Genomic DNA, 21541 nt, shown 5'->3' with positions numbered 1-21541 from the left:
GTGGGTTGGGACTCTAAGGGAGTGATTCTCATTGATTTCCTTGAATGTGGCAAAACAATTAACTCAGAGAGGTATTGTTTAATACTGACAAAGTTAAGGCGAGTGATACAAACCAAGTGTTGGTGAAAACTTAGTGCAGAAGTTTTGTTTTTACACAACAACATACAGCCACACACGGCCAATGCACCTGAGACTTACTGGGTTACCTACTGGGTTTTGGATGGGATGTGTTCAATTATCCACCACACAACCCAGAATTGGTGCGAAGTGACTACCACCTATTGCAGCAATAAAGACATAGCTCACTACACAGTGCTTAGATACTGGTACTTTACTGCATGCCAGTATAGACTAGTGGTTGCAGTCAAAGGTGGCAAATTTGTACAGAGATGGTATTGAAAAACTTGTGCCACAGTATGGTAAGTGCCTCAACTTGAATGGCTTATGAAAAAATAGCTTAAGATTATACTTTTAAAATGTATATAATAAAATTTGGTTTTTCCATACTGTTAATTTTTTATTTCAAAATATCTGTTACCTTCTGGATAGCCCTTGTACTTAATAACAAGAAAGGGATGCTGAAGCATCCATGATTACTGAAAAGAGCAACTAACAGAAAATAACTGCTTTTACTGAACTCCATACCCTCATCTCATTTTCCCACATCAGATACATCTCCTTTTCATGCTTTGTATATAATGTTTTTGATCTACATATTTCAGTACATGTTTACTAATGGCTTGTTTGTATTACCTAGGTTGGCCACTATGTTACGACATCTAGCACAGTTTCATGGAAAGAATCCTGAAATGTTGTTTATGGTGCGGATTGCACAGGGTTTAACTCACATGGGAAAAGGTACCATGTCATTGGCACCATTTCATACTGATCGACAAGTGCTGAGTCGTGTGGCACTTGGAGGCCTCTTAATTGTCCTTACTGGATGCCTTGATATTCGAAATAGTATGTGGCTTCTTTTATAGCTTCAGCTTCACTCGTTAACTTAATTAAATGCTGTAACTTATGTTACAACTGTTTCAATTACAAGTACTTTCTTGAATTTGGCTATAAAATGATAAGTAATATAAATATAATATAAAACACATTCACAGTTTCAGCAATAGCGATTCTTCCTTCACAACAAAATTTTTTGACTGTTCAGTAAGTTCCTCATACCATAACAATGTTATGCTAGGGAAGACTGATTGATAACCATGAGAAAACAAGAAAACTCTTATAATGCAGAAAACTTGGCTATAAACATGTTGACTGCAAATGCTTAGTAATGTATGGTTCACTATCAGAGCAGGCCAGGACAGGCTCATGGCTTTAAGTGTGAGGCCTAAGGCCATGTGGCAGTCAACGTCTTAATGATGCATAATGATACATGGCTTGAATTTAGTTGTTTGTTATGCTCTCTGAGAATTACAGTTACTGTAGAGGGCTGGAGTGTACCCACAGGAAATTTCTTAGAAGGAAACCTCACCAACTTTACCTCATATTATAAGGAGAAAGAAACTCACTTTCAGGGTATCCACTCCTGAAATCGCTTCCTTGTGAAAAGTTGGGCCATAATTCTGATTTTATGCACGGCTTTTAAACTTTTGAGCACATCAGTTGTTTTCCACTTGCTCTGCCCCACTGCAGCTGCCTCTTGCCCGAGCACAAAGTATGGTATAGTGGAGTAAGTAAGAGGTTTGAGAAGTACTGTTTTGATATTAGTAACATGCTTTGTTCATTGTGACGCAGTGCAAGGGTCTAACATGTAGCTGGTGTCAGAGATCCTTTACATTGAACATTTTTTTGTTGATTCAGAAAAGCAATCTAAATAAATGAAACTAGTTATTGTGTCATTAAAGCAATATCATAGTTGTTTTTAATTATTAACTATGCTGTTGTATATTATTTTCCTTCTTTCTTAATGCTGTCACTGTTCAGTTAAGAACATTTGCAGGAGTTGTGATATTCTTCGACATGATCTATGTAATTCAATTGAAATAAAAAAATCATTAACTTCATTCAATAATAATTCTTCATTTTGATTTTGAAGCATGTATATAGCTGCAGAATATCAATACAAAAATATTGTTAAAATAATATTGAAGATATACTGTACGTGCACGAGATTAACATATTATGTACTCTCATATTACTATTTTACCCCTAGAATGATGTGTTCTCGAACGAATATTTCAAAAATGTTGGTAAGATGTGTCCACCTCCTACTTCTCTTTCCTCATCTTTAACATCCCACAAATAGGGCTCTAGTTGTCACTCCACTGAACAATACTTTGCACTTGGGCATTAGGTGGCTGTAGTGGGTTGGCCCTAGTGATAAACAACCTTTGCGTGCAAAAGTTTAAAAGCTGTACTGTCGGAAGATCATACCTGCATGCTTAGCTCACAATCAATTTTTGGGGGTAATATCATGCAGGTGCACTTTTTCCTCCTTAAAATGTGAGGTCAAGTTGGTAACACTTCCTTGTTACATGAAATGCACTGTCTTTCAATTCAGTTCAATTCAATCTCTCTATTCATCCATTAACAATATGCATTGTATGGATATAGTCAATTACAATATAGTTTCCTATACTTAATTTGTTTCAGAAACTTGGATAATGAATACAAATATTTTACATCAGTATATATAAATAATGTTACTTTTCCATATTAAGATATTCTTCAATTTTATAAAAACTGTAAGATCTACCTTGAATTTATGAAATTCTTTTATTTTCTTTATTGTAGAAGGTAATGCACTAAAAAGTATTTTGGGCTGGTAGTTTACACCTTTTTGGTAGAATGCTCGTTTGTGGGTGTGCCTGTGAAAAATCATCCCTGTTCTTTGTTTCATGGTTATGAACCTGATTATTTAATGTTGAAAATTCCTGGTGAGTTTTCAGAACGCATACATATTCATAGATGTGTAAGCTAGGAAGTCATTATTTTAAATTCTTTTTATTTCCCTGCATGACACACTGCAGGGAACGCCTTTCATTATTCTAATAGCCCTTTTTTTGAAACTTGAAAGCTTGTTTTGCCATACCTGTATTTCCCCAGTTTCCCCGGAAGATCACACCATATCTAAGCAAACTGTTCATGTAAGCATAATAGGCACATAGCAATGATTCAGTGTTGCAACATTCCCGAAGCTTTCTTAGCACATTGCAGCATTTACGTAATTTTTTTCTCAAAACTTGTAGATGCTTTTCCCATCTCAAGTGCTCATCCACCCATATACTTAGGAATTTTGTGTATGGAGCTTGTGCATTAACATAGTTCCCTAACTCAGCTTTTAGTCTTCTTCCAGCTTTATTTTTAATATTACTGAAATTCATCAATGCTGTTTTATCCTTATTTATGATCAAAGCATTATCGCTAAATCGTTTACCTGTCTCACTTATTGTCCTAGAGACACTTTGCAGTAGATTATCCTCAGTGCATCCTTTTATAAAAATGCTAGTGTCATCAGCAAACATCACCGATTATGCAACTGTCAGATGGTTTGGCAAATCGTGTATGTACATCAAAGTAGGATACAGAAAGAATTACATTTTTTGGTATAAACTATAGTTTTTCAGTGTCAGTTTTTTCCTTGGCCTTTTAAACATAATATGGCAGTAATGCCATTTAGCAGCTGTATGATCTGGGATGAAAGGCATGATTGGTTTCACACATTCAAAAGTTAAGTTTTGGATTCTTCTATCAGCTACATCATTAAATTGTACTGTCTGAAATAAATACCATAATAAATCAGAATGTGTCTGCTCATGCTTTGAAACTGTGCAGTATGATATTGTCTGTCATTATAACAAACAATTTAGATGTTACATTGGCATAAATCTCTCTTATTGTTCTGGCCCTGTAATTACCAATTCTTACATGTAACAGTAAATAAAATGGATAGTAGATATCTATCTTAAGAAAAAATCCAGTATGCATTAATAACTATTAATTCACAGGAAGTGTTTTGCTTATTGACTCTTCCTACACATTTAACATTAGTTTCATAAAATTTTTGGACCTTTATTCATTTCATGTAAATGTTTCAGTTAGCAAATCTAATTCATTTCTATCAGCCTCAGATTTGTACTCTTTGTTAATTACAGAAAATCACAATACTGTATTGTCAACTTATGATACTTTTTGTATTTTGAAACTTTAAACACATTTTAAAGAACCCAGGTATTTCTGTTCTGGTACTAACAGATTTATTTTGTTGCAGTTATACTGGGCAAATCTCATTACCTTTTGTATTGCTTGGTAGCTGCTATGCATCCACGCTGGCTTATTACTTTGGATGAAAACTTGGAACCTGTGAATGTATTTGTTAGAGTGGGACAGGTGAGGGCACATACACAGATACAAAAATATTTTTATGATTTTGGACACTTAACTTTTGCAGTTACTTAGCACTTTTCAAAATATTATAGGTAAGTAATTTGATATGAAATTCAAAAATTTCTCATTAATTTGTATTTATATAGTGTTCATTGTAGGTTTGATTAAATGAGTCAGTATGGAGGTACTTTATCATACCACAGTTCTGAATCAGATTGTTTCAGGTTTTCTGTAATTATGCATAGAGTCTTCAATGAACCTTCAGTTTTATATATCCCATTAAACAGTAACTATTTTTACAACCTAGCTGTACATACTCTTAATTTTTAAATATTTTTCCAGCACTAAGTTTTCTAGTTTTCTTTTTGAACTTTTAACAGCAAATATGAACCAGTAGGTTTAATGAACTGCTTTTATAAGTAAATATGTTTTCCAAAAACCAGTTACCTGAGCACTCATGTTCGTAGTGCTGATTATGTATCACTGAAAATTATTTTACTTTTCTTTTAGAACTTCATCTTCACGTGGCCTTTGCACTACTCATTTGTGTAATGTTAGGTAGTGTTTTGTTAATTAATGTTAGCATATATTAAGCAAGAACCTGATGTTGAAGGAACAAATCTAAGACACATTATCCTTTCCTATGTGGCAAACAAAGTAGCTGCTAATTCCAAGCACATTGCTATGTTAAACAGGGAGAGGAAAAAGATAGCACATCTCAGTACATGCACTAAAGAACTTCATGCATTTTTCATAAACCATGCTTCTCAACACATACTAGTATGTGAGCACACTTCTGACATGACTATTCCATGGCACTCAGTATGTCTTAGGATAACATTAGGCTCAGATTTTTGTGGAATGTGCCAATACACAGAGTTAAACAGAGGTGTAGCCATCTAATTTACAACAAATATGCAATCTAGTAGACCTGCTATGCCAAAAACATGAGTAAAATTTGGTCATTTCTTTTGAGCTGTATAATTTGGTATAAGTAGGGGATAGTTTTACTAAGCTAAATACTTGTAATCTATACCGATGGCTACAAAAGAGTAATTGTGGGCCTGAGAAGATTTCACATATTTCCACTTTATTTTCTGGAAGATGTAATTTGTTCCCAAAAGATATTACTGTTGAAAATTGAAAAACAGTGGGCATGCTTAGCTATTTGAAGGCCCCTAAAAATTTCAAGGTCATCAAGCAACTAGTAGCTCCTCTTTGTAGGTTGTTAGTGCAGGTATGACTGGTAAGTGCATTTTTCTAGTGGGTAGGCTTTTTTATGTTCATTAGGTACAAAACCTTTTGATTGGGTCATTGTAAGTATGGTATGCATTAGATCATTTTCTCTGTAGAAGCCTTACATTATTTCTTCCTTACTTACCTCCCTCTGCCGCATCTATGCTAACCATGTCTAAAATGTGTGTGATGTGTTTGAGTCTAAGTATTTCTGCTCTGGAAGTTGCTTAGGAGACAAATCACTTACAAAGCCTATTTGCCTAATATTTTTATTTGTATGAAATCAATAAAACAGAATTCTGTACATCACTTATTAGGTGGAGAAAGTTATTGTTATGACTTAATACATCACTCCTTTCATTGTCACACCAAGGTTGGTTGATGAATAGTGCAAATCAGTTTTAGTATTATGTAATTAAAGTTACAGTTTACAAACTGCAACTGTTCACAACAAACTTTGTAATGGAGTAAACATTCTGTGACACTAATTGCCTTTAGTGCAGGATTCTAAAATGTTCCACAAATTTTCAACATGTGCAATTCAGCAAACAGTGCGATAGAGGAATCATAGTATTTTGAAATATCCTTAGTACCACTTTTCCATTTAAAGATAAAATTTATACCCACACGGATTGCAACTCTGTATTCTGCAGTCACTAAAGAAACTGTTGTACTATATATTTTATTTTGTTATCTGACAGTGGGAAAAAACTTATTTTTCTTTCAACTAAGCACTTATGATTTTGAAAGTAAAGTTTTGAACTAAGATTAGTCATAACCCACTTCAGTGGAGCAGTAAATAAAGCTTTATTCAGAGGAAAACAAAATGCATTTGTATCTGAAAATTATCCAAATAGTCTTTTATTTCTGTTATTTAGTTTTGTAAATAAACATTTCCACATAAAAAGCCAGATGTCCTGGCACATCAATCAAGAATGTGCCAATTTAAAGCCACATACCTATATTCACAACTGCTGCTGCTACTACAGGTGACTTTTGTGCTCTTAGTACCTGCTTTTGAGACCACACAAAAGTCAGTCTGCAAGAAAATGTTATAGCTACATTCTTGGAGAGTAGTTCCCACAGAGTCATTCAGTCCATTTGCATACAGCACACAGTTCAATATTATGAGCTGCTCGAGAATTTTATTCCCCTTGAGACTCTAGTGAGATAATCCCATCCCTAGTGTTAAACGCAATCTTCCACCATTTAACAGAATGGCCTCTTCTATATTTATTTTTATTTTCTGATCTTTGAAGTATGCTTATGTACTATCTGCTGTTTTATGTATTCCTGTCACAGTATTTAACAAATATTTTTTAAAAAACTTATCGTTTCATAAAAGTATATCTAATGAGATACATTCAACAATTTTTTTTTTAGGCTTTGGATGTTGTTGGGAAAGCAGGGACACCAAAATCAATCACCAGAGGTCAGACACACACGACTCCAGTTCTACTTGGCGTAGGTGAGCGTGCCGAATTGACATCTGAAGAGTACATACCGCTTTCACCAGTAATGGAAGGCTTTGTTATATTACGTAAAAATCCAGATTTTGAATTTACTAACTGAAAATAAGTATGTATAAAAGCCACACATATATTCTTAATTTTTGTAGTAGAATAGGACATTTAAAATGCTTATTTTAGTGAAATACTTCAATATTGTGTAAAGTTTTCAAGAAAGGGCTAATTCATAGCTCTTTTTTTTGTATTTGAGTAAATTTATTCATCAAATGAGTCTCCATGAAGAATGATTTCAAAGACAGGTCAGTAAATAAGACACTATTGCTTGTTTCCATTTTAAGAGAAGTGATTTTTTTTATTTTTTTTACCCAGGAGCTATACAATTGTCCTTCATGAAACATGGAACAGTGTAACAGATTTCATTGCTGTTGATCACATACTTTTCTTTATATAATGGTAAACATCAAACTGTTATACTTTAACTGATCAGTCTTAAGTCAGTACTTCAGAATAAGCAACCAACAATACATAACATTGTTGTCTGTGTAATTTAATTATTTCTTGAAAGAAGCCAGCTTCTTTATTTCATCTTCAGTTGTGGCTTCTTTGTGCTGTTTGAGATCTGCATTGCCAGCTGTGATGCCCCAGTCATCAGGGTGTGACATGGATGGGCAGTATGGGCGGCCTGACGCAGGTTTTATTTTTTCCCAATAAGACCTCTGTGCTCTGTAAATGTATTGAAAATAATTTCTTTGTCATGATTAGTGGATCTTCTATGTATTGTGAAAATAATTATTTGATCTAACTGCACCATTTAGTTCACATAAATAGTTTAAGGCCCTGCCTGTTCTGAAGTGATATGTGCACAAATCATGGTTAGGTTATACATATACTAATGACATTACTGGAGTATAATGTACAATAATAGCACGAGTACATCTCAAAGTCGTTTTGGTGGAACACTAGATAGTGCCTGGTGTGCAATTTTTTGCAAGGTTTACTTTCCACTTTATGACATATTACAAGTATATTACTTATGTAAAATAAATATGGATTGCCACTTGACATCTGTAATGATAGATAACTTTCAGAGATTATGTGAAGCCTTTCAAGTTAAATACCTAATATGTGCAGCTCTAACTCAAAAAGATGAAGAAAGAGTTTTGGTGAATTTCGAGCATTAACAAATTTCATCATAGGTCTTTACCAAGTTTATAATTAGGATGCTTGCACTTCCCTATGGTTCAGTGAACAGATTTGTTCACTCCAGTAAGGCACTGTGTTGGTGGTGCAACAAGTACTGAAATTATGTTGCCACATATGACAGTAACTGTCTACTGTCACTCTGTCTGACAGAGTCCCATACCACCTCCACAAAATTTTACCATGCAGTACATGAAAGAATCAGAAAGTATAAATAAGAATGAAGACCAAGAACTAAGTATTTGCATTAAGAAGTGTGTGAGACAAGGATTCAGTCTTTTGTCCATACTGATCAACCTGTATGTCAAAGAAGCAGTGACTTAAATAAAATGTTATGGATTTGGGATGAATTCATGGTGAAAGTGCAATTGTAAGATTTGCTGATGTGACAGACTCAGTGAAAGTGAAGAACTATGGCAGGACTTTTTGGAGGGAGTTCATAGTCTGATGAGCACACACCGTACATTGATAGGAGACCAGTGAAATATCAAAGTATTGAGGATTAGCAGAAATGAGATTAATGAAAAACTTTAACATTTGAGTCACAGAGTAGGCCAAGTGAAGAAATTCTGCCTTGAAAGCAAAGTACCACATGGTGAACCGAGCAAGGACATATAAACAGACTAGGATAGCCAGAAAGGCATTCCTGGACAAAGGAAGTGTAATAGTATGGAAACAACATCCTACATTGGAGTAAATGTTTCTAATAATCTGTGTTTGCAACACAGAATTGTATTAAAGTGAATCATGAACTGTGGGGCAACCAAAAAGAGAAAGTAAAATGTAGTGCTACATAATGATACTGAAAATTAAGTTGTCTGACAAGGTAAAAACTGAGGCTCTCCAGAGAGAATAGTGAGAAAAGGAACATGCTGATCACAAACAAGAGGAGGCAGCTAGATGATAGGACATCAGAGAGTGACTTCCTTCGTGCCACAGGGAGCCATAGGGACGAAAACTTTTGGGTGTTTGAATCAGTGATGATATAAGAATGCCAAATTGTGGGAACATGTTCAGTTGGGAACCTGTAAACTATTTCCATTTGTTGTGAACTGTGGAAGGGAAACTGTAAAAATATTACAGCAGCATGTGTGACATGAAGACATGCAGTACACTGATATCCAGGTGCACAAAAAAATTTTCTGTTCTTAAAATTTTCAGATGTGACAAGTGTTGGTGAATAGAAACTGTGAAGTAGTAAAAGTATGCATTGTCACTTAAGGCTTAACACTCAAATTAACTCAGTCTACAATGCTTTTGAATTAGTTTATGTAAACCAGCAAAATTACTAATATTAGACGGTCACTAGTTTCATGAAATACAGTAATTCACGTATCTTACACCTCTGTCAGTCTTTGAGAATTCTTGATATCTGTGTCAACTTTCTGCATGCAGTAGGCTTTCACAGTTTTTATAACTGTACAGAAAGTGTTGTCTGGTTAAGTTTCAGTTTCACATCAAATATTCTGTTGAACATAATTTGTGTGTCAAAAATATAAAAACAATTCGAAGCCACTGCCAAATGAAAACCCCTGAATTCAAAATTGTAGAATTATCTTACCTGGCTCTAACCCATGGCTTTGTGTGCATCATCAAACCACCTCCCCATAAATCATGTTTTTCGGTGGCCTTTGACTGTTTACCACGCTCCTCAATAAGTTCTTCTGAAATTGCCCTGTAAATGAAAAATGTATATTTAACACCATCTGAATGTAACTTTTGTGCATATATCCATATAAATAAACACTAAAGGGTCAACAGATTATTTTCCCTAATCGTAGCTTGAGCACAGTGTTAAATTTCTGCTGTGTTAAACCCAGATGTACGTCATACAAATAAAAAGGACTTATTTCACTGTAGGCAAGGAGAGAGTAAAGAGGTGATTCATTCAGTATAATTGAAAATGTATCTCAAATTTGAGCTACCAAACTCTGAAGAATGTGTATTATACACTCCTGGAAATGGAAAAAAGAACACATTGACACCGGTGTGTCAGACCCACCATACTTGCTCCGGACACTGCGAGAGGGCTGTACAAGCAATGATCACACGCACGGCACAGCGGACACACCAGGAACCGCAGTGTTGGCCGTCGAATGGCGCTAGCTGCGCAGCATTTGTGCACCGCCGCTGTCAGTGTCAGCCAGTTTGCCATGGCATACGGAGCTCCATCGCAGTCTTTAAGACTGGTAGCATGCCGCGACAGCGTGGACATGAACCGTATGTGCAGTTGATGGACTTTGAGCGAGGGCGTATAGTGGGCATGCGGGAGGCCGGGTGGACGTACCGCCGAATTGCTCAACACGTGGGGCGTGAGGTCTCCACAGTACATCGATGTTGTCGGCGGAAGGTGCACGTGCCCGTCGACCTGGGACCGGACCGCTGCAACGCACGGATGCACGCCAAGACCGTAGGATCCTACGCAGTGCCGTAGGGGACCGCACTGCCACTTCCCAGCAAATTAGGGACACTGTTGCTCCTGGGGTATCGGCGAGGACCATTCGCAACCGTCTCCATGAAGCTGGGCTACGGTCCCGCACACCGGTAGGCCGTCTTCCGCTCATGCCCCAACATCGTGCAGCCCGCCTCCAGTGGTGTCGTGACAGGCGTGAATGGAGGGACGAATGGAGACGTGTCATCTTCAGCGATGAGAGTCGCTTCTGCCTTGGTGCCAATGATGGTCGTATGCGTGTTTGGCGCCGTGCAGGTGAGCGCCACAATCAGAACGGCATACGACCGAGGCACACAGGGCCAACACCCAGCATCATGGGGTGGGGAGCGATCTCCTACATTGGCCGTACACCACTGGTGATTGTCGAGGGGACACTGAATAGTGCACAGTACGTCCAAACCATCATCGAACCCATCGTTCTACCATTCCTAGACCGGCAAGGGAACTTGCTGTTCCAACAGGACAATGCACGTCCGCATGTATCCCGTGCCACCCAACGTGCTCTAGAAGGTGTAAGTCAACTACCCTGGCCAGCAAGATCTCCGGATCTGTCCCCCATTGAGCATGTTTGGGACTGGATGAAGCGTCGTCTCACGCGGTCTGCACGTCCAGCACGAACGCTGGTCCAACTGAGGTGCCAGGTGGAAATGGCATGGCAAGCCGTTCCACAGGACTACATCCAGCATCTCTACGATCGTCTCCATGGGAGAATAGCAACCTGCATTGCTGCGAAAGGTGGATATACACTGTACTAGTGCCGACATTGTGCATGCTCTGTTGCCTGTGTCTATGTGCCTGTGGTTCTGTCAGTGTGATCATGTGATGTATCTGACCCCAGGAATGTGTCAATAAAGTTTCCCCTTCCTGGGACAATGAATTCACGGTGTTCTTATTTCAATTTCCAGGAGTGTATTACTATTTTATGTAGGAAACTGCGAAGGTCCTGTGCAGTATTTGTCTACAGGTGTCAGATGTAAATAAGGACAAAACAAATGTAACACGATTGGTTTGAGTCCAGGTTGTGAAAATGCATGAGACAATTGCACACAGCAGTTTATGGAAACTGCTAAGTCAGTTGTCAAAGTACTGCATGTGAGCAATCCAGCTGGACCACATGAAATCATGATGTACATCTTTACTGACTTCAAACCATCTGCACATAGTGACACCTTGTTTGCAATTTTAGTGGTAACACCTGTGGTCTATTGCTCATTGCTGGCTAATTATTGAAATATTGCTATGAAAGGAGTGTCACAGTTAATAACAACATCAATAAAGGGTAAGCTAGCAATTTTAGTACAGTGTTTTTTAGCTCTTTTACTAGAAAATGATACCATTGTCGCAATACTCTGATGGTTAACTTCACTACAAATATTAGCAGACTTGCTTACATGGAGTCTGCAGAGCAAGTTTTTTTTTTGTTTGTGGTTTTAGGGCGCAAAACTTCTATGGTCATTAGCGCCCAGCCCGTGACGTAGGAAACAGGAAAAAAACGAAATTTAAAATCAGCAGCAAGGGGAACAAAGTCATAAAATTTGAGAAACTAAAGACAGAAGGAATGCTTAGAAATCCACTATAGAAGGGGGTTGGTTGTCCCCAAAAAAAAAAATCAAATGACTGACGTCATTTCACTGTCACTAATAAACTGTAGAACGCGGTCAGCTGAGCGCGTGTCATCTGCTAAAATCAACGATAGATCAGGTGATAGCTGTAGACGGGAGCGTAACGGATTAAAATAGGGGCATTCAATTAAAAGGTGTCTGACCGTCCACAGCTGAGAGCAGTGGGGACAGAGTGGGGGAGGATCACCGCTTAAAAGATGTCGATGGCTAAAAAGACAGTGCCCTATCCGGAGTCTAGCTAAAATTACCTCCTCCCGATGACGCGTTCGGGAGGAAGAGGTCCAAGCGCAAGGAAGGGTTTTCACTTCCCGCAATTTATTATGGAGAAGTGTTGACCAATGCGCATGCCATAAATGAGCAACTTGGCGACATAAACCGCTCCGTAGATCGGTAAACGAAAGAGACTGAATAGCTGGCCGAGGAAGAGAGACTGCAGCCTTGGCCGCTATATCGGCCGCCTCATTCCCACAGATACCAGCGTGTCCCGGGAGCCAGAGGAACGCCACTGAGACGCCCCCCAGGTGGAGCAAGCGCAGACAGTCCTGAATCCAGTGGACCAGAGGGTGCACAGGGTAAAGAACTTTGGAGACTTAGGAGAGAGCTGAGAATCTGAGCAGATAACGTACTGTATCCGCTGATGGCGGCGGATGTAGTGGACAGCCTGGAGAACAGCGTAAAGCTCCGCAGTATAAACCGAACACTGGTCGGGAAGCCGAAAGTGATTTGGGGTGTCGCCAACAATATAGGCACTCCCTACACTTAACGATGTTTTCGAGCCGTCGGTGTAAATAAATGTGGCGTCCGTCATTTGTGCACATAGAGCGGCAAATGCCCGACGATAAACAAGTGAAGGGGTACCATCCTTGGGAAATCGACAAAGGTTACGGAGCAGGCAGATCCGGGGACGGAGCCAAGGCGGTACTGTATCCCAAGTTGTCAAGAAGGTTTTAGGAAAGCGGAAGGAGAGAGAATGGAGCAGTTGACGGAAGCGGACTCCCGGGGGTAGTAGGGAGGAGGAGCGGCCTGCATACCCGCATCAAAGGAGGCGTTGAAAAAAAGGTCATGTGCTGGATTAGCAGGCATGGAAGACAGATAGCTAGCATAACGACTCAGAAGGACTGCCCGCCGATGGGACAGCGGAGGTTCAGCAGTCTCAGCATAAAGGCTTTCCACAGGGCTGGTGTAAAAAGCTCCAGACACTAAACGTAATCCACGGTGGTGGATAGAGTCGAGACACCGAAGAATAGACGGCCGAGCAGAGGAGTAGACTATGCTTCCATAATCCAATTTCGAGCGCACTAAGGCGCGATAGAGGCGGAGAAGGACCACTCGGTCCGCTCCCCAGGAGGTACCATTCAGGACACGGAGGGTGTTAAGGGAACGCAGACAGCGAGCCGAAAGATAGGAAACGTGGGAGGACCAGCACAGTTTTCTGTCAAACATAAGACCCAAGAATTTAGCGACGTCGGAAAACGGAAGGTTGACAGGACCTAGATGTAAGGAGGGCGGAAGAAACTCCTTACGTCGCCAAAAATTAACACAAACGGTCTTACTGGGTGAGAAACGGAAGCCGGTTTCGATGCTCCATGAGTGGAGGCGATCGAGACATCCTTGAAGACGTCTTTCAAGCAGGCTGGTCCGTTGAGAGCTGTAGTAGATCGCAAAATCGTCCACAAAGAGGGAGCCCGAGACATCAGGAAGGAGACAATCCATAATTGGATTAATGGCGATGGCAAACAGTACAACGCTCAGCACGGAGCCCTGGGGTACCCCGTTTTCTTGGGAGAAAGTACGGGAGAGAGTAGTGTTCACCCGCACCCTAAATGTGCGCTCCGCCATAAATTCGCGAAGAAAAAGGGGCAGCCGGCCTCGAAAGCCCCAACAGAACAGTGTGCGGAGGATGCCTGTCTTCCAACAGGTATCGTATGCTCTCTCCAGATCAAAAAATATTGCTACCGTTTGGCGTTTCCGGAGAAAATTGTTCATGATATAAGTGGAGAGAGCAACAAGATGGTCAACGGCAGAACGATGCTTTCGGAATCCACATTGGGCTGGTGTTAAAAGACTGCGGGATTCCAGCCACCAAGCTAAACTGTAATTCACCATACGCTCCAAAACCTTACAGACACTACTCGTGAGAGAAATGGGGCGATAGCTAGAGGGGAGATGTTTGTCCTTTCCAGGTTTCGGAACGGGAACGACAATAGCTTCCCGCCATCGCCTGGGAAAGGTACTGTCGGTCCAAATTCGATTGTAAAGGCGAAGGAGGTAACGCAGGCTATGGGTTGATAAATGCAGCAACATTTGGTCATGGATACCATCCGGTCCTGGGGCGGAGGAGCGAGAAGAAGAGAGGGCATGTTGGAGTTCCCGCATGGAGAAAACAGTATTGTAGCTTTCGCGATTTTGAGAGGAGAAAGCAAGATGTCGCACTTCTGCTGCACGTTTCTTCGGGAGAAACGCTGGCGGGTAATTTGAAGAGCTCGTAATCTCAGCAAAGTGCTGACCCAATGAGTTAGAAATTGCGACGGGGTCCACTAAGCTATCATGCGCGACAGTGAGCCCAGAGACCGGGGAGAAACTAGGCGCGCCTGAGAACCGTCGAAGCCGACTCCAAACTTCCGAGGAGGGAGTGAAGGTGTTAAATGAGCTAATAAAGAATTCCCAGCTTGCCTTCTTGCTATCGCGGATGACGCGACGGCATCGCGCACGGAGCTGCTTATATCGGATACAGTTTGCCAAAGTTGGATGGTGACAGAAAATGCGAAGAGCACGTCGCCGCTCACGTATTGCGTCACGGCATGCCTCGTTCCACCAAGGAACTGGGGGGCGCTGGGGCAATTCGGAGGTGCGTGGTATTGAACGTTCCGCAGCTGTGAGAATAACGTCGGTAATATGTGTGACCTCATCGTCTACGCTGGGAAAGCGACGGTCATCGAATGTCGCTAGAGACGAAAAAAGTGTCCAATCGGCTTGGGCAAACTTCCAGCGTCGCGAGCACATATATGGCAGTTGAAGCTGCAGTCTAAGAACACATGGAAAGTGGTCACTCGAGTGTGTATCATCAAGGGCGAACCATTCGAAGTGCCGAGCTAGCGGAACAGTACCGACCGCAAGGTCCAAATGAGATAAATTTGTCGTGGAGGCAGACAAAAATGTGGGGACCCCAGTGTTGAGGCAGACTAGATCCGCTTGGTGGAAGACGTCTAGCAATAGTGAGCCACGTGGACAAGGATGTGGAGATCCCCAAAGTGGGTGGTGGGCATTGAAGTCCCCAACCAGCAAATAGGGGGGTGGAAGCTGACCAAGAAGATGAAGGAGATCAGCTCGTGCCATTGGTGTGGACGATGGAATGTATACCGTACAAAGAGAGAACGTATATCCAGAAAGGGAAAGACGAACGGCGACAGCTTGGAAGGAACTGTTTAAGGGGATTTGGTGATAATGGAGAGTATCGTGGAGCAGAATCATGAGTCCTCCATGGGCTGGAGTGCCTTCAACAGAGGGGAGGTCATATCGGACGGACTGAAAATGATGGAGAACAAAGCGGTCATGGGGACGCAGCTTTGTTTCCTGAAGACAGAAGATGACTGGCGAGTAGGATCGTAAGAGGATCGACAATTCATCCCGATTGGCTCGAATGCCGCGGATATTCCAGTGGATAATGGACATAGGGTGAACAGAAAATGGAGGAACGTGACCAAGGGTGCTGTCAACTCAACGACTGCTCAGAGCCTGCGACCGACAGCATGGAATGGCATTCAGTCGAAGGCAGAAGATCCTGATCCATAGGTTGGTCAGGAGCAGCTCCAGCCACCAACGATCGGCCAGTTGACCGGCCACCAGCAGTGCGCCTCGGCGACACAGAAGACGGCCGAGGGCGATTTCCACCAGGTGGTGCTGTAGATGGGACACGCCTTGGCGGAGAAGGAGAGGAACTGTGTTTCTTCGTAGCCTTCTTGGAAGTATGATGTTTAGATGAAGGAGGAACCGATGGTTGTGAAGTTGCGGTACGTAAAAACTCTTCACGAGAATGCTCTTTTTTCGAAGACTTGGCGTCTGACTTTTGGGCTCGAGATTTAGCAGAACCCGACGAAGGGTGAGCCATTGAGTGGGCAGGCGAAAGTGGTGAGGTTGAACGGGCGATCTTTGCGCTGGCCGATCTGACGACCGTGGTACTAAAGGTGAGGTCGCAAGTCTGCGTGGCCGCCTCCTTTGTTGGCCGAGGAGAAGCAAGGACAGCGCTGTATTTTCCTTTCTGAGGCACAGTGGGCTGTCGACTGGCGAGTAACTTTCGAGCAGCAAAGGTCGACACCTTTTCCTTCACTCTTATTTCCTGGATGAGTTTTTCGTCCTTAAAAACGGGGCAATCTCGAGAGGAAGCAGCGTGGTCACCCATACAGTTGATGCAGCGAGGGGATGGAGGTGGACAAGCACCCTCATGGGCATCCTTGCCACACGTAACACATTTGGCCGGATTGGAACAGGACTGGCTGGTGTGATTGAACCGCTGACATCGATAGCAACGCGTGGGGTTTGGGACATAAGGGCGAACGGAAATTATCTCATAGCCTGCTTTGATTTTTGATGGGAATTGAACTTTGTCAAATGTCAAGAAGACCGTGCGGGTTGGAATGATGTTCGAGTCAACCCTTTTCATAACCCGATGAACAGCCGTGACGCCCTGGTCAGACAGGTAGTGCTGAATTTCTTCGTCAGACAATCCATCGAGGGAGCGTGTATAAACGACTCCACGCGAGGAATTTAAGGTACAGTGCGGTTCCACCCGGACAGGGAAGGTGTGGAGCAGAGAAGTAAGCAGCAATTTTTGAGCCTGGAGGGCACTGTGTGTTTCCAACAACAGGGTGCCATTCCGTAATCTGGAACAAGACTTTACAGGACCTGCAATTGCGCCGACACCTTTCTGAATAATGAAAGGGGTGACCGTGGAAAAGTCGTGACCTTCGTCAGACCGAGAAACAACAAGGAACTGTGGCAACGATGGAAGAACCGTCTGTGGCTGAGACTCAGTGAACTTACGTTTGTGAGCAGACATAGTGGAAGGTGAGGAAACCATTGCGGAAGAATCCCCCATGATTACCGGCGTCTCCGATGGCGCGCTCCTTCCTTGTGGGGGCCCTCTCTGAGGGCACTCCTGCCTTAGGTGATTGTTCACACCTCAGGTCACACCTCCCGACAAACGGACGGAGGGACCAATCGGCACTTTCGGAAGGTATCAGCTCGGGTAATCACCCCTCTCTGGGCCTGGCCGTTACCAGGGGGTACGTACGTGTCCTACCTGTCTACCCGGGGCGGGGAATTACGCGTTACCCCGTCACCGGCTACGCATGGAAGTGCGTGGGTCGGCCTTCAGACACGCACAGGGAGGAAGAAAGAGACAGGGAAAGGAAAGAAGAGAGGTCTCAAACGCCGCAGCGGAGAAAAGGGCAAAGAGAAGAGGTAAAGAGAAGAGGTAAGGAAAAGAGAAGGACGAAGAAAGATGAAGACAGACAAGCAAGGAAGGCGAAGAGTGCGGTACATTTACAAGCGTCCGTCTCCGGACGTAGGCACAAACCATACTCCCAGAGGGGGAGAAAGGGAAGGAAAGAGCCAGAGGTGAGGGGGGGGGGGACGAAGACTGGGGATGGGGAAGGATACGGAAAGGGGGGGTATGCAGCCCGGAAAAGAAGGAAGGCCACATTAGCTCGGGGTCCCGTGCTCGCTACACACGTATCCACAAAAGAGTTGTGGATCCCCTGGGGGAGAATACAGAGCAAGTGTTTCATACTACAAGTTGATTCTAGATTCCGATCACAAATTGCTACAGCTTATGGAGGGAGACCAGTAGTTTGAGTTTGGATTAGAATTTGTCTGGACTGTATTCTTCCCATTACAGGGGAAACTGGCTGCTTACCTAAATACTTCACATTGTGAAATTCCCTGCATTTACTAGAAGCAGGTGTGCTTATGTTCTTGTGTCCAGGAAATTTCTCACGTTTTTCAGCCCAATATTAGGCCATATCAATGCTTTCCTGTCAAGCCGAAGGTCATCAACAGTACCTCTGGTGTAGTTGGGCCATTGCGAAAGATATCCCATTCCCTGGGCTTCATTACATTTGCATTTGTTGTCCACGTCATCTTTAAGAGCCCGTTCAGTTAGATTTGTTTTGACTGATGTCACATCCATTCTGATGCAATTCAGTGTTCTCCACATCTTCCAGCTAGATGTATTGTCACTTTACATCTCTTGGGAGGCATAGTGGTCCTTCAGGGGCTGATGTAGCTGATCACTAAGGAATCTTGTGGGATTTAAGTCTCCCAGTTCTGCATAAAGCACCATGTACAGGGTGCCACTCAAGAATCTGTTTAAATTTTTGTGTATGCTTGTGTAAAGTACTTCGGGGTTTATGATCTTAGAATCTGAACACACTATATAGTTTCCAAAGTGGGGTGGGTTTCATGCATTCTGTTAGCCTGCGTATGTCATTTAGGCACATACAGACTTTTTGACATGTGCAGATCTGGACCATACGTGGCATGCATATTCCTCCTAGAAAAGTAAGGTGCTTGGGCAGATGTTCTTAATATAGTTGGTTTCCCTGCTCATTTACTATTCACTTTTTTTCACAAGCTGTTTATAGCGACAATCTTTTGGCGAGTCTTCTCACAGTGATATTTGAATGTCAGTGATGTGTCTAGCATGACATCCAGATATGTTGCTTTGTGTGTTCCAGGTTGCTGCCATTCCAGGTGACATTCATTTTTCTGTTTGCCTGTTTTGAGCTAGAAGTAGGATTCTTACGTTTTAAGGTTGTCAGGTGAACAGTCATTCATTTAATGTGTCTTCCGGCCTGTGTGTCAAATTCTTTCTTCAAAGTTATTTAGACCCTATAAGGGCTTGGGTGAGTTAGTGTCACCAGAAGAGGTTGGCCATTTATGGTGGTACAATTTATAGTAAAATGCACTGACATGTACTACTCATGTTTATGAAGATAATTTTTTACAATGCAAGATGATTCTTCTTTCTATCAGGATATGAGTGGCTCTTGTGAAATGTGTGTTTAAAGTCAACAGAATTCAAGACAGGGTTCTCAAGAAACAGTAAAGCTAGAAGAAAAGCATTACTTCATGAGGTGGAAGCCATCCCGTGCACAGGCACAGTACACTATGCACGGCACATTCTGGAGTGTTTCCCAGACTTGCCTAGTGTGTTGCGCATTAACTGCAGCTGCATGGTTACCCTGTGCATAATGTGCATACATTGACTATCTAGTTCTGCACAATAAGCCAACTTCTCTCTATGTCTCCTGTATTTTTGTCTGGGATCCCTGTCAACATTAAACTGTTCTCCCAGGAAGCTGAACTTACTAGGCAATATAACCACTGAAACAGACATTATGTACCTGAAAAGCCAGCTGTGATATATTCCATGGATTTCAGGGTATGTTCAACACTAGTAATTGGGAAGTTTGTTCCTGTATAACTCCAACTGCACACGTCAACAGCATTACAGAGCCTCCACCAACTTTAACAGATTCACAAGGTTGTCTCCATACCCTTACACATCCATCGACTCTGTAAAATTTGAAATGAGACCCGTCTGACCAGGCAATATGTTTCCAGTCATCTATAGACCAATGTTGGTGATGGGCTCAGGCGAGGTGTAAAGGTTTGTGTCATGCAGTCATCAAGGGTACACAAATGGGCCTTCAGCTCAAAAGCCCATATTGATCATGTTTCATTGAGTGGTTCGTGCGCTGACACTTTTTGAGGGACCAGCATTGAAATCTGCAGCAGTTTGCACAAGGATTACACTTCTGTCACACTGAAAGATTCTATTCAGTCATCATTGGTCCTATTCTTCGAGGATCTTTTTCCAGCCACAGTGATGTTGGAGATTTGATGTTTTAGCAGATTCCTGATATTCATGGTACACTTGTGAAATGGTTGTACAGGGAATCTATTTTATCACTACCTCTGAGATGCTGTGTCCCATCACTCGTGTGCTGACTAACACCATGGTCAAACTCACTCAAATCTTGATAACATGCCATTGTAGCAGTTGTAACCAATCTAACAACTGCACCAGATACTACTTGTCTCATATAGGCATCGCTGACTGCAGCACTGTATTCTGCCTGTTTATGTATCTCTGTAATCTCCTGGTAGCGATACTGAACAATTTATGGGGTTCTTAGAAAATCTATTTCTATGTGCAGAATAATGCCAAATACTGTATGTTAATTTTTGTTGATTTAAACTTTGATATCATCTATAAGCTCTTCTGCATCATTTATTCCAATCCTAAAAGGCATCTTACATGTGTAAATTTTATTCACACACATCAATTTTATTGACTTTAAACTATGATTACATACCATTTATTGTCCGAATGCAAAGAAGTATGGGTAAAACAATTTAAGATCCAGAAGAAGATTTTTAAATTCAGTAAGGCCTTCATTAGGATACTAAATGATGAAGACTTAACAACTTTCGAGATAAAATAGAGAGGCTGAACTGGAATAATATATATGCTGGCAAAATCTTTAATTCCTTTGGGAATTTTGTCAGCACACACAAATTTTGACAGCTTCTACCCAATTGTTATGAAACATAATAAAACGAAAGTAAGGAGACGTGCAAAACTATCATAAGTAGTTCACACCTCATTTACAGAATCTAGCATGGTTATTTATACTGTGTCATAAGGTTAACAGTGGTATAGTTGACTAAATTATGTATAAACGACAATATGTATCAGAAATTATGTTAAGGGAACTATTATATTGAAAACTCTCGTAATAAATGTAATGTTACTTTGAAAAATCCAGGATGGAATGTAACAATATTATGAGAAGGAAAATTGCTACTCACCAAATAGCAGAGATGCTGAGTTGCACAGACACAAAAAACTCACAATTAAAGCTTTCAGCTGTTAAGGCCTTCGTCAACAACACACACACACACACACACACACACACACACACACACACACACACACCTGCAGTCTCAGGCACTTTGAGTATCATTGTCATTGAGAATTAGATGTAGGCAGTGAGAGTTACAAATGCCAGTACTACTGTAGGCAATGAGAGTTACAAATGCCAGTACTACAGCAGATGACCTTGGTCTTATTTGTTAATGCTACAAGGTGTCCAGTTCCTCATTATCTGCTATTACAGAGTCCAAACCTAATACTGCTTGTGGTTATACTTTTCTAC

General features: G+C 41.6%; 2 protein-coding genes across 2 annotated transcripts in view; one reads left to right on the top strand and one right to left on the bottom strand.

Moving 5' to 3' along the window:
• Positions 1–7162, top strand: part of LOC124788594 (26S proteasome non-ATPase regulatory subunit 2-like) — a 205575-nt gene extending 198413 nt beyond the window's left edge. The window contains exons 17-19 of the mRNA XM_047255864.1: positions 758–963; positions 4226–4344; positions 6961–7162. Of these exons, the coding sequence (XP_047111820.1) occupies positions 758–963; positions 4226–4344; positions 6961–7149 (514 nt within the window). The 3' untranslated portion in view covers positions 7150–7162. The remainder of the gene's footprint in view (positions 1–757; positions 964–4225; positions 4345–6960) is intronic.
• Positions 7163–7371: 209 nt separating this feature from the next.
• LOC124789802 (betaine--homocysteine S-methyltransferase 1-like) overlaps positions 7372–21541 on the bottom strand; it is a 60525-nt gene continuing 46355 nt past the window's right edge. Inside the window, exons 8-9 of the mRNA XM_047257281.1 lie at positions 9808–9921; positions 7372–7769 (exon numbers count right to left, since the gene is read on the bottom strand). Of these exons, the coding sequence (XP_047113237.1) occupies positions 7598–7769; positions 9808–9921 (286 nt within the window). The 3' untranslated portion in view covers positions 7372–7597. The remainder of the gene's footprint in view (positions 7770–9807; positions 9922–21541) is intronic.

This window comes from Schistocerca piceifrons, chromosome 3 (genome assembly GCF_021461385.2).
Source record: "Schistocerca piceifrons isolate TAMUIC-IGC-003096 chromosome 3, iqSchPice1.1, whole genome shotgun sequence".
Lineage (NCBI taxonomy): Eukaryota > Metazoa > Arthropoda > Insecta > Orthoptera > Acrididae > Schistocerca > Schistocerca piceifrons.
The sequence above is the reverse complement of the archived record's forward strand: the minus strand, read 5'-3'. Positions and strand labels throughout refer to the sequence as shown.